Source organism: Gymnoscopelus microlampas, assembly GCF_963454915.1.
Source record: "Gymnoscopelus microlampas genome assembly, chromosome: 8".
NCBI classification, from domain to species: domain Eukaryota; kingdom Metazoa; phylum Chordata; class Actinopteri; order Myctophiformes; family Myctophidae; genus Gymnoscopelus; species Gymnoscopelus microlampas.
In genome coordinates this window covers 1,163,383-1,176,542 of record NC_139945.1, presented here as the reverse complement: position 1 = coordinate 1,176,542, position 13,160 = coordinate 1,163,383, and the positions used below count along the sequence as shown (strand labels likewise).

The 13,160-nt window shown below is 42.6% G+C and overlaps 1 protein-coding gene across 1 annotated transcript in view; it reads left to right on the top strand.

Moving 5' to 3' along the window:
- Window positions 1-13,160, top strand: part of arhgef17 (Rho guanine nucleotide exchange factor (GEF) 17) — a 147,946-nt gene that overhangs the window by 105,334 nt on the left and 29,452 nt on the right. Inside the window, exons 15-20 of the mRNA XM_084064031.1 lie at window positions 2,101-2,283; window positions 3,222-3,338; window positions 5,823-5,915; window positions 7,155-7,331; window positions 9,874-9,924; window positions 10,543-10,652. Of these exons, the coding sequence (XP_083920157.1) occupies window positions 2,101-2,283; window positions 3,222-3,338; window positions 5,823-5,915; window positions 7,155-7,331; window positions 9,874-9,924; window positions 10,543-10,652 (731 nt within the window). The remainder of the gene's footprint in view (window positions 1-2,100; window positions 2,284-3,221; window positions 3,339-5,822; window positions 5,916-7,154; window positions 7,332-9,873; window positions 9,925-10,542; window positions 10,653-13,160) is intronic.

Here is a 13,160-nt window from a genome sequence, read left to right as displayed (position 1 = left end):
TTTTACGGCTCTAGCAGTGACTCTCAACCATTTTAATTTCAAGGACCCCCAGTTTGACATGCATTAGGGGCTACGGACCCCCATTTAATGGCATTTATATCACTTGGACCGCGATTTATATTGTAAAATCGATGTCAATTTAACTCTGAAAGTGTACAAATGGAACCAAATGGACCCGTTAGGGTCCATTTGGTTCCATTTGTACACTCTCAGAGTTACAGACCCATAAGGGTCCATTTGGTGCCTAATCTATCATTTAGCTGGGGACCCCCTGGGAGTGGATGGGACCCCCTGGGACCCCTCCACTCCCTCAAGGACCCCTGGGGCTCCCCGGACCCCACTTATGAACTAATGCAGCAGCTACTGAAGAATATACATTATCTATAATATCATTATCCACGTTTCTCTGTGATGATGTTCTCTCTCTTTCTTTATCTTAAAGAACAAGAACACTGTGATAGAGGTTTGAGTTGTGTAGTTACCTTGTCATGATGTAACTCCAAAGGTGGACAAGTAATGTAAAATAATTGCTCCATTGTTTAGAAATTGATAATTCTAAATATGCTCCTCATTGCCTTACATTGTACGGTAAAACAGCTCTCAAAGTCACTATACTGTTTGTTTTTTTAATTTAAAAAATCCTGTTGATTTTACCATTTGAAGATCCGGATCCAGTCTGGGTTTTCTTCCTAATAAAAATAGTAAAATCAGCAGGAAGTTAAAGGTAGGGTAAGTGATTTTCTTTGGTTAAAATAAGTGTTAAATAGCTCTATATTGTGATAGTACTCATTGCTATAGAGTGTTTGTTCAGTAAAAGGAGTCTCCTTGTCTCTCCAGCTCTTTATTAAGCAGAAAATGCATTTTCGTTTCAGTTTCAGTTTCATTTCCAATTTTATCCAATCAGGATAGAGAACTCAATCAGGATATAGATTAAACAAGTGAAATTGGAAGTGATGACACTAAGAAATGAGCAGACAAAATTGGAACTGGAACACTATAAAAATGAAGCTTAAAAATGGGTACTTTCTCCTGATTGGCTGAGATTTTGACACCTACCGGAAAATGTATTTTCTGTTTATTAAAGAGCTGGAGAGACGGGGAGACTCCTGTTACTGAACAAACACTCTATAGCAATGATTACTATCACAATATAGAGCTTTAACCTTTTAACAAAATACTTTTTGTTTTAACCAAAAAATATCACTTACCCTACCTTTAACATTTTTATTAAAAACATTAACAGTAGTGGGTTTGGTGATGTTCTATATTGTCTGAATCAGCTTTCTTTGTGTTCGTTTATGTGCTAAAAGAGTGACTTTGAGAGCTGTTTCACCGTACAATGAGGAGTGTATTTTGAATTATCAATTTCTAATCAATGGATCAATTATTTTAGATGTCTTGTCCACCTTTGGAGTTACATCACAACCCAAACCTCTACCACAGTGGTCTTGCCCTTTAAGTAGTGATTGTTGTTGTTGTTGTTGTTATGACCTACTGTATGCTAATGCATCGTCTTAAGGAAGACAAACTGAAATATGTTTAATATCACGTACACTAGATAGCAGCAGTGGTGGAGTAAAAGTACAATAGTTGCCTCTGATATGTAGTGGAGTAGAAGTAAAAGTATTGGTAATTGGACATACTCAAGTAAAGTACAAATACCTCACAATTGTACTTAAGTAAATGTAATTAGTTACTTTCCACCACTGCATAGCAGTAATGTTTCAGAGTCTCTAAAAGGCCAATATCCCCCCCTAGTGGCCACTAGGGAGAATACCCCCTAGTGCACTGGTTCCCACACTAGTTGGTCTCCCTGGGACCCGGAAACAGCAGATCTACAAGCTCACAGCTTTGTGCGATGTGACACGTTGTGAGCTTGTAGATCGGCTATTTTCACTTCTTCTTAACCATTTGTTTTAGAATGTACAGAATTCCTTAGATTTTAACAATTTATTTATGAAATTATTTAGAAAAATGTCAGAATTTGTTATTAGGTCATGAAAATGTTAGACTTTTGAATTTTTGAATTTCCTTTGAAATAAATAAGACGTGTTATAAGTTACAACAAACCTTGAACCTTGAACCTCTCTCCCCGGGCAGGGCTACATGCGTCCTCTGAAGCAGCCAGACGGGGGCGCTCTGGTGGACCCCTCCCTGGTGGACGAGATCTTCTACCAGATCCCCGAGATCCTGGAGCACCACGAGAACTTCCTGGAGCAGGTCAGCGGCTGCGTCAGCCAATGGCACGACAGGCAGACCGTGGGCCACCTGCTCATCCAATCGGTGAGTTAGAGAGCCTGTTACCTCCTCATCCAATCAGTGAGTTATAGAGTTAGAGCCTGTTACCTGCTCATCCAATCGGTGAGTTAGAGCTTGTTACCTCCTCATCCAATCAGTGAGTTATAGAGCTGTTACCTCCTCATCCAATCAGTGAGTTATAGAGCCGTTACCTCCTCATCCAATCGGTGAGTTAGAGCCTGTTACCTCCTGAAAAGTCTTTATCTCATTGGTCCATTTGATCCATTGGAACACGTTTTTCTCTTTAGAAACAGCCAGCCTAGGCTGGCTCAGGGTGGAAGACAGGGTTAAACAACTAAAAATGGGACTGGTCTTCAAAATCGTAAATGCAGATTCCAAAGTCTGCAGGAATGGTCCGTTTTGAACAAAATGCCTCAAATCATAAACGCAGTTTCGCAATTTCCGTGACATTTCACACACACGAGGAAGAAAAGCCACTCTTTTCACACTGGCCTGTTATAGCAGGCCACCAGCAGGTCTTATTTAGCAAAACATGTTTTTTGGTACAAAATGCCTCAAATCATGATGTCTGCTTGCCGTGAAAGGCCTATGATGAACTGGCACCCTTTTCACATTGGCCTATTATAGCCTATTGAAAATAGCAGTGCGTTGTGAGCTTGTAGATAGGCTATTGTCAAATAGCCTAGGTATAAAATAGGGTTAAAGTGGTTCATGTATGTTTCATTATATAATAGTGTATATCTGAAAATTAACTAGTAACTAAAGTTTTCAAATAACTTTAGTGGAGTAAAAGTACAATATTTGCTTCTGAGATGTAGTGGAGTAGAAGTAAAACTATTGGAAATTGGAAAATTGGAAATACTCAAGTAAAGTACAAATACCTCACAATTTTACTTTAAGTACAGTACTTGAGTAAATGTACTTAGTTACTTTACACCACTGATCCACTCCTATGTCTGCAGTTCTCTAAGGAGATGCTAGCTAACATCTACTCCGCGTACATCGACAACTACCTGAACGCCAAAGACGCCGTGAGGATCGCTAAGGAGGCCAAACCCGCCTTCCACAAGTTCCTGGAGGTGAGTGTGTGTGTGTGTGTGTGCGTGTGCGTGTGCGTGTGTGCGTGTGCGTGTGCGTCTGCGTCTGTGTCTGTGTGTGTGTGTGTGTGTGTGTGTGTGTGTGTGTGTGTGTGTGTGTGTGTGTGTGTGTGTGTCTGTGTGTGTGTGTGTGTGTGTGTGTGTGTGTGTGTGTGTCTGTCTGTCTGTCTGTCTGTCTGTCTGTCTGTCTGTCTGTCTGTCTGTCTGTCTGTCTGTCTGTCTGTCTGTCTGTGTGTGTGTGTGTGTGTGTGTGTGTGTGTGTGTGTGTGTGTCTGTGTGTGTCTGTGTGTGTGTGTGTGTGTGTCTGTCTGTCTGTCTGTCTGTCTGTCTGTCTGTCTGTCTGTCTGTCTGTCTGTCTGTCTGTCTGTCTGTCTGTCTGTCTGTCTGTCTGTCTGTCTGTCTGTGTGTCTGTGTGTGTGTGTGTGTTAGGGCATTCACGAATACTGATTTTTGCTAGTCGACTTTTAACTCATTCACTGCCTGAATTATTTCTGGCCACGTTTGCCCACTGCCAGGATTTTTCATTGAAAAAAAAAAGTACTCAGGAACCGAGATACAGAATTTTTAAGTTTTAAGTTAACAAGGAAGTGGATGGGAGTCTAGATCTTCGAAAAATCATATCTCCTTGGTCTTTTTTTTTTTTTTTTCCCAAGTCATTTTAGCTGTTCTAGGCAGGCATTAGCCTCATTATCAGACAGAAGCTGCGTGGAGCTTCAGTCTGACATTGGCTGCAGTGTCCGCGATTCCGCGAGGGAGGGGATTCGAATTTCCCTAAACCAATCACAAGAGATTCACGGATCCGCCTACATCTGACGTCATCGTACAGCTTGTTTTAGCAGATATTCACTGATTGGCTTGTCGTTAGACCACTCCCACCTCCGACTCTGATTTGTCAGGTATCTCTTCGATCGCGAAAAGCCATAGGCTGACATTATAATGCCAGACCAAGAGGAGCTCACTCATAGAGTGGGCGGGGTTTATGGGCTGGAACCAGGCTAGGCAGGCATGGCTTATGGGACAAAAGTCGTTTTAGTCGTTCTAGGCAGTGAATGAGTTAATAGAATAGTCGAATATTCAACTATTCACCGGTGAAATATCATGTTTTTCCATCCAATACAATCGAGCATTTGTCATTAAAACGCAGCGTTGCAACAAGCCTAGAAAACAACCAGCGAGTAAAGGGTTAACTAAAGTAGACGCTTGCCCCAAATGTTATCTAGCTCTCCGGAGTGTTTGTGTAATGTATTAGTCCACGTTTTTCAATAAAGAAGTGTTTTAATCCCGTCTGTGGCCGAACGCCATTCCCCCCCCCCTCGTTTACCTTCCAGTTTACATCGAGTGTAATTCCGGCTTTCACCGGATACGCCCCGTCACTACCGCCCATTGGGAACTTCAGACAGAATCGGCCACAGACGGGATTAATACAGTTCTTAATTGAAACATATGGAATAATACATTACACAAATACTCCAGACACCTAGTTAACATTTGTAGCAAACGGGTAAACACCTTCTATTTATCATTTGTACATGTTTGGATAAATACAGGCTTTACTGGTGACATTCCAGGGCAAACTGGTGGGGGGGTGGAGCTAAGACTTGTATCGATAAAATACATATAGGATAGTCTTGATCTAAGGCTGACGGTGCGTTTTAACAGCGGGCAACTCTGGGCGATGCCGGGCAACATCGCCCAAAAGATAATGAAAGTCTATGAGAGCCGGCGATCGGGCGAAGTGGGCGGGGGGGCGATGAAAGATGGATTTTCTTTATCTTTTTGGGCGATGTCGCCCGGCATCGCCCAGAGTTGCCCGCTGTTAAAACGCAGGGTAACGGTGAAGATGAATCTGACACATAGTTTCAGTGTTAAAATGGATAAAATGATTGATGTCTGTGATTCTATATGAGCTGTGGCAATCATTTTGATAAATAATAGCTTGCAGCAACGTATTGGGGGAAAAAAATAACTATAAACTAGTTTGTTTTTGTAACCATGAACCTTAGTTCAAAATGTTGAATTATGAACTGAACTAGTTCCTTTTAAAAACTTTTGAACTTGTTCATGTAGAAGGTGAACTTTCCCAACAAAACACTAGGTATGAAAGCACTGAACAGCCTGGTCTGTGTGTGAATATGATAATCATTTTCACTGAGAAATGAGAAATAAACCAAAAAGCCACTATTAAGGCCAAGTCATGATGTTTACTGTAGAACCACTGCTCCACCCAGTGACAGCAGAGGGTATTGCAGCAACACTGCTGTTATCTTGAGATGACATTCATTCTCTCTCTCTCTCTCTCTCTCTCTCTCTCTCTCTCTCTCTCTCTCTCGCTCTCGCGCTCTCTCTCTCTCTCTCTCTCTCTCTCTCTCTCTCTCTCTCTCTCTCTCTCTCTCTCTCTCTCTCTCTCTCTCTCTCTCTCTCTCTCTCTCTCTCTCTCTCTCTCTCTCTCTCTCTCTCTCTCTCCAGCAAAACATGCGTGAGAACAAGGAGAAACAGGCTCTGGGAGACCTGATGATCAAACCCGTCCAGAGGATCCCTCGTTATGAGCTGCTCGTTAAGGTAAGAGCTGCTCGTTAAGGTAAGAGCTGCTCGTTAAGGTAAGAGCTGCTCGTTAACTCTTTCATTGAGATGGACGGGAATTCCCATCCGATTCTGCATAGGCTCACACTGACCATGACGGAAACGTATCAAAGACAATTTTTTTTTCACACAAAACCAGAGATAACGCGATCCGAAGATGTACTGCTTCATTCACTTCCTGGTTAACTCATTACTTATAATTTAAACATCCTGTATCTCGACTCCTGTGTACTTTTTTTTTTTACTATGTATTTTTGGCGGAGACATGCTATTCACGGAAGCACAGTGAAAGCCTCAGGCACATTACCTGCCAAGCCCGTAGATCTACGGGCCAGTAAATCCACCTTTTATCCGCCAAGCCCGTACATCTACGGACTAGGGTCTTTTTGCGTCTTTTTGCGGTTTAATGGACGTTCGCGTTATTTTCTGTACCATCCTTGATTTTTTTAGCGGTGCCAACCGCTCTACATTTGACTTTGACTCCGTGTCTGTGTGTCTGTGTGTCCGTATGAGCACGGGATGAGCACGGCAAAGAAGCAACACATACAAACACACGCACACACACACACACACACACACACACACACACACACACACACACACACGGACTTGGAGATTGCCTATGCCATCTCTCCTCTCATCGGCCACACGTGCCACTGGTTATCAAAGAGGGGTCCAGGGACCCCCAGCGTATGAGCACGGGATGAGCACGGGATTTTAAACAGCTATAACTCCAGTTTGCAGCATGCCACCAAGTCCAAATTTGGTATGTGGACTTAGAGCACCAATACGGGACGAGCACGAATTGCTGAAGCCCCGCCCCCTCTGTCTTCCCATTGGCTGGCCTTTAACCAGCCATAACTCAAGTTCGCAGCATGCTACGGAGTACACATTTGGTAAGTGGACTCAGACCACCAATAGGGACGTACTGAAATGAGTTAAGCCCCGCCCCAAAGGCACCGCTTCCTTCACACAGGGTGTGATTTTTTTTCTCTTACCTTTCCGCTTTTGACGCATCCTTGAAGAAAATAACCATAACCCGTCTCCGGGTTTATCTTGAATTAACTGTTTTTCCTGGTTTTGGCCAGACATCATGTTTTTAACACGGTATAAAAAACAAATGATAAGCTCCGGTTATATTTTCTTAAGGTAAGTTCTCAGCTTAGCTCATTATGGTAATAATTATATTCCAGGACTTGTTTTTTTTTCATCTTCCAGGACCTTCTGAAACACACGCCAGAGGACCACCCTGACCACGCCTTCCTATTGGACGCTCAGAGAGACATCAAGCGATTGGCCGAGAGGATCAACAAGGGGCGTCGCTCGGCCGAGGAGGCGGAGAAAGAGGCCCGAGTGATGCAGGAAATAGAGGCTCACATAGAGGGCGTGGAACATGTGAGACTCCTCCCCTTTACCGTAAATATGCTAATAGAGAGACCATTTACTGTACACTAATAGACTGACCATTTACTGTAAATATGCTAATAGAATGACCATTTACTGTAATTATGCTAATAACCTTACCATTTACTGTAATTATGCTAATAGAATGACCATTTACTGTAATTATGCTAATAGAATGACCATTTACTGTAATTATGCTAATAACCTTACCATTTACTGTAAATGTGCTTATAGAGAGACCATTTACTGTAATTATGCTAATAACCTTACCATTTACTGTAAATGTGCTTATAGAGAGACCATTTACTGTAAATATGCTAATAGAGAGACCATTTACTGTAAATATGCTAATAGAATGACCATTTACTGTAAATATGCTAATAGAGAGACCATTTACTGTAAATATGCTAATAGAATGACCATTTACTGTAAATATGCTAATAGAGAGACCATTTACTGTAAATATTCTAATAGACTGACCATTTACTGTAAATATGCTAATAGACTGACCATTTACTGTAAATATGCTAATAGACTGACCATTTACTGTACATATGCTAATAGAGAGACCATTTACTGTAAATATGTTAATAGAATGACCATTTACTGTAAATATGCTAATAGACTGACCATTTACTGTAAATATGCTAATAGAGAGACCATTTACTGTAAATATGTTAATAGAATGACCATTTGCTGTAATTATGCTAATAGAATGACCATTAATTGGTCAGTCTATTAACGGGGCGGCAGTGGTTCAGGTGTAGAGCGGTCGGATGGCACCCGCGAGGTTCCCAGTTTGATCCCGGTCTCCCCCAGAGTAAAGACCTTTGCTGACAGGGTGCGATTTTTTCGCACGGAAAAAATGGACAGTATCATTTTTTTGGGGTGGTGTAGCCGCCCCCTATAAGTGAGTTTTGGACACTGACCAATCCTGCACCGTGATTGGCCAATAGTCTACAACGCATTGTATACCCCTAACCCTTCCATTGTTAATGCAAATCGATACTTTTGCAAAGTCAGCCAATCACGTTACAGCTAGTGTCATCACCACTAACTGTAATGTGATTGGCTGACTTTGCAAATTCAGGACTGTGATTGGCTAGCGAAACACATGACACATGTGAAGCCCTATGAATAGCAGTATGGACTTAAAAAAAGTCATTTATCCTTTTTTTTAAAGTGAGTCATGTTGTGATGACCACACACCGCCCACTTCACACTGGGTGTGATTTTTAGCGGCGCTAGCCGCTCTATACCTTTAGGTATAGAGCGGATATTAGCCCTCTATGCCTGGCTTTTGCGTCAACGTTCTGATTGGTCAGGTGCGCCAACGTTCTGATTGGTCAGGTGCGTCAACGTTCTGATTGGTCAGGTGCGTCAACGTTCTGATTGGTCAGGTGCGCCAAAGTTGTGATTGGTCACTATTCATGACATCACTATGATGTCATGAATATAGAATTCGATGTCTATATAAACGATGACAATGACTTCATCTTATTATTCATTTGGCTAAAGTCTCCGTCTAGGTAAGTTATTTAAAGTTAATATGACGAATAGAAAGAGAAAGATACAAGAACAGATGAAGGGTGAATGTATAGAAAGTCTGAGTTCGGGACCCAGTCATCCGTTATGACAGAATGGTTTGATAGAGACGATCGAGAATCCAAGAGTCCGTTAAGGTTCTGATTGGTCAGGCCCGTCAAGGTTCTGATTGGTCAGGCCCGTCAAGGTTGTGATTTGTCAGGCAAGGGGACTATTCATGACATCACTATGATGTCAAGGTTTATTTTTTATTTCCTCATGTTTTTTTTTGTATATATTTTTATTTGGCTAAAGTCTCCTTCTAGGTAAGTTATTTAAAGTTAGATCCTCAATTTAACTTTATCTGTCGTCGACGCTCTGATTGGTCAGACCCGTCAACAAAGTGATTGGTCAAGCTTCACATGACACATGGCTATAAACACATTATAAACACATATCGATGACATAATGTATTCAAAGGCGCCGCTACCTTCACACAGGGTGTGATTTTTAAATGAACACATGGTTCTCTGTGACCTCATGCACACCGGCTCCCAATGTACCGTGCAGCAAGTGGCTGCTGCGATGCGGGTTTTTTTTTTCTTCAATGGAACCCAGTTGGATTCGTGCGTCTTTTCGCATGCGGAAAAAACGGATTGACTAAAATCACACCCTGTCTGTAAAGTCCTTTAGTGTGGAAGTGTCTATAACCGTTCCTTAATTGCTCCTGATGAGCAGGTTGGTGCCTTGCATGGTTTCCTCCTCCATCGAGTGTGTGTGTGTGTGTGTGTGTGGTGTGTGTGTGTGTGTGTGTGTGTGTGTGTGTGTGTGTGTGTGTGTGTGTGTGTGTGTGTGTGTGTGTGTGTGTGTGTGTGTGTGTGTGTGTGTGTGTGTGTGTGTGTGTGTGTGTGTGTGTGAATGGGTGAATGTAATGCACAATCTATGTAAAGCGCTTTGGATAGAAGCGCTGTATAAATGCACCGTTTACCTTTCTGTGTTTGTCTGTCAGATCCTGAACCCTCAGAGGAAGTTCCTCAGACAGGAAATGGTCATGGAAGCGGTGAGGAAGTGATGTCATCACTGTGATGTCTTCAAATATATCGTTATAGCCATGCAGACATGTATTTTTCTTCACTTAATCTATTCTTATACTATATATATATATATATATATATATATATATATATATATATATATATATATATATATATATATATATATATATATATATATATATATATATATATATATATATATATATATATATATATATATATATATATATATATATATATATATATATATATAATATAATATATATAAATATGTAATTCTTCGTAATTTCTCTTTAATAAATACATTTAAAATATGTATTGTTGACACGTTGTCAGGTTTTTGCTAATCGTTAATATGAACTAATATATAATATGTCATGTGTTTGTGTTAATTAAACCCTCTCTCTCTCTCTCTCTCTCTCTCTCTCTCTCTCTCTCTCTCTCTCTCTCTCTCTCTCTCTCTCTCTCTGTGTCTCTCTCTCTCCCTCTCTCTCTCTCTCTCTCTCTCTCTCTCTGTGTCTCTCTCTCTCCCTCTCTCTCTCTCTCTCTCTCTCTCTCTCTCTCTCTCTCTCTCTCTCTCTCTCTCTCTCTCTCTCTCTCTCTCTCTCTCTCTCTCTCTGTAGAAGACGGTTGGAGGAAAGAAGGACAGATCTCTCTTCCTGTTCAGTGATCTGTTGATCTGCACCACTCTGAAGAGGAAGAGTGGATCCCTGAGGAGATCCTCCATGTCTCTGTACGTAACACACACTGACACACATGCACATACACACCGAGGAGATCCTCCATGTCTCTGTATGTAACACACACATATACACATGCACATACACACTGGCTGCGCTTACATGGACATCATGTATTCATTCAGAATGAACTCATTCCGACTAGAGGAATCTGTTCCAGTCCCCTGTTTACATGGGACCTGAATAAAAGTATTCCTCGTTCACATGACCCAAAGCATTCATTCTGAATATAACTCTTGACATGCATACAAAGTGGTTCCTGTCTACGCCCGGGCATGGACCAGGGCTTCCCCTGGTGGGCATGGGGAGGAGGCAATAGCCCCCTTGCACCTGATTGGGATGCTATCAATGCATTGAATGGGACATTATCACCTTTTATCAGACCATTGAATGGGCGAAGTAGGCGACCTACTTACCTACCCGCCATTTATCAGACCATTCATTGGGTGTTATCAGGACATACTGACCTACCAACGGAGATGACTTAAATAGTTCAGTTTTGGTTTTGGTTGTTTTGGTTTATTTTGGTTTGGGACCATGACGGAGGCGCGCAGTCTCAGGCGAGCTGGAGCCCCGTGAAGGACTAGTCTGGGACCAGACGAATCTGCGAGTGCAAAAACAAAATGTCACTCTGCGGTTTGGGTCTGGCACCGCTCCATAGAGAATCCATTTCCTGTTCCAGAAGACGTGGGGCACCAATCAGGGCCCAGTATTCGAATATGGGCGACTGTAATTGGTAGTTGGTTGTAGGTCTAGCCAATTGCGTCGAGGGACATTGTTTTGATCCCGCCCCTTGAGAAACAAAACGTCCTCATGGAAGCACCAGACTCATATCCACGCAGTGATATAGTCTAGCTACGCCAGGCTAGCGAAGGACCACCGAGGGAGCTAAAGCGACCGAGTTGCCGTCCTGAGCGGTGCGACGCTCGCCTGAGCCTACTCAGCGCCGTTGGAGTTATGTACCGATAGGCACAGAATGGTAAATATTGTTGTGGGGACTGCTCCGCCTCCAAAGTAGGTCAGTAGCTCCTGATTACGCCCAACGAATGGTCTGACAAATCGCAGGGTAGGTCCGTGTGTCGCCTACTCGTCACCATTCAATGGTCTGATAAAACGTGATAATCTCCCATTCAATGCATTGATAGCATTCGAAGCCGGTGCCCCTTGAGCCTCCAAGGCGGAGGTCTGTCGGTCGTAGGCAGGCCGGGAAGCAACGCACCGACCCCTCTGGCCAGGCAGCGTTGTATGCGCTGCAACAAGCCCGCGTTCCTTTGTTATCGCCGTTTTAATGCGAAAGTACAGTAGCAGATCTACAAGCTCAGACCGGTTCATTGTTTTGTATTGGTACCAGACACGGTAAAGCTTAGCCTAGCCTATACTAGGCCTACTTGTCACATTTCTCATGGAGGTACGATGACGTCATCGCGCATTCGCACATGGTCATTATAATAATAATAAATGGAGAGAGAGAGAGAGAGAGAGAGAGAGAGAGAGAGCAACACTTACAGTCTATGAAACAAGGCAGGCTCATTTATGGCAAAAGTACAGAAGTATTGGCATCAAAATATACTTAAAGTAGAAAGTATAGGCTACTCATTATGCCGAACATGCTGTAACTCATTCACTGTGACGAAACCCCTCTTCCTGCGCCGAGTAGCGCGCGGAGCGCACACGGGTTGAATGCGGGGTCGGTCGTCCTAAAACACAGTCGCCCCGGGTGAAAATCCAGCGACCGTGGAGCGGCCTTGGATGGCCTACTCAAAAGGTGCGTGGGGGGCGGGGTGTTTTGGGACGACCGTTCCGGCTGCCCATGGAATGAATTGATGAAGTAAAACTCATCTGTTTGCGCTGCAGCTGCGCCCTAATAATGTTTTATTTTTATTTTTGTTCACATATGCTATTCAAATAATGCAGCTATTGCAGTATTGGGCCTTATCATGTGATTAAAATGTATATGTATTTGGCCCCTCGTATATAAAATAAATCTGATTTAAAATTGAAACGTTTCTGCGTTTACGTGTGGACAGGGATTTTTTTTTTAATCTTTGTCACGTGGCCAGGGATTCTTTTTAAAAACTGAGGACTAAAATATCCGTTTAGAAAAAAGATCCATATAAGTGTAGCCTATAGGCCAGAAATCCTCGGAGCGTCCGTTCTCCTGGACAAGTCTGGGCTTAACCTAGCCCTGAAACATGACTGTCATACCAAGAGTCATGTGAACCATGGCTAGGCTTAACCATTACAGGCTTATTATATGACGCTATTATAATCATTAATTTCATCCCACAGAAGCGAGCGCTTCTCAGCACCAGCCGTGGCCGAATTAGAGATTTGATAGGTCATTTTTGGACAATTCTGACAGCACTACTAAGCACGGACATGCGCAAAGGAATGCATGTATTCCAAACAGAGAGGAGCGTTTGGAATAAAGTGTGTATATGGTCAATTCCGATTGGTATATACCGATTCAAACGGTCTATACCACCCCTCCTAACTGGAAT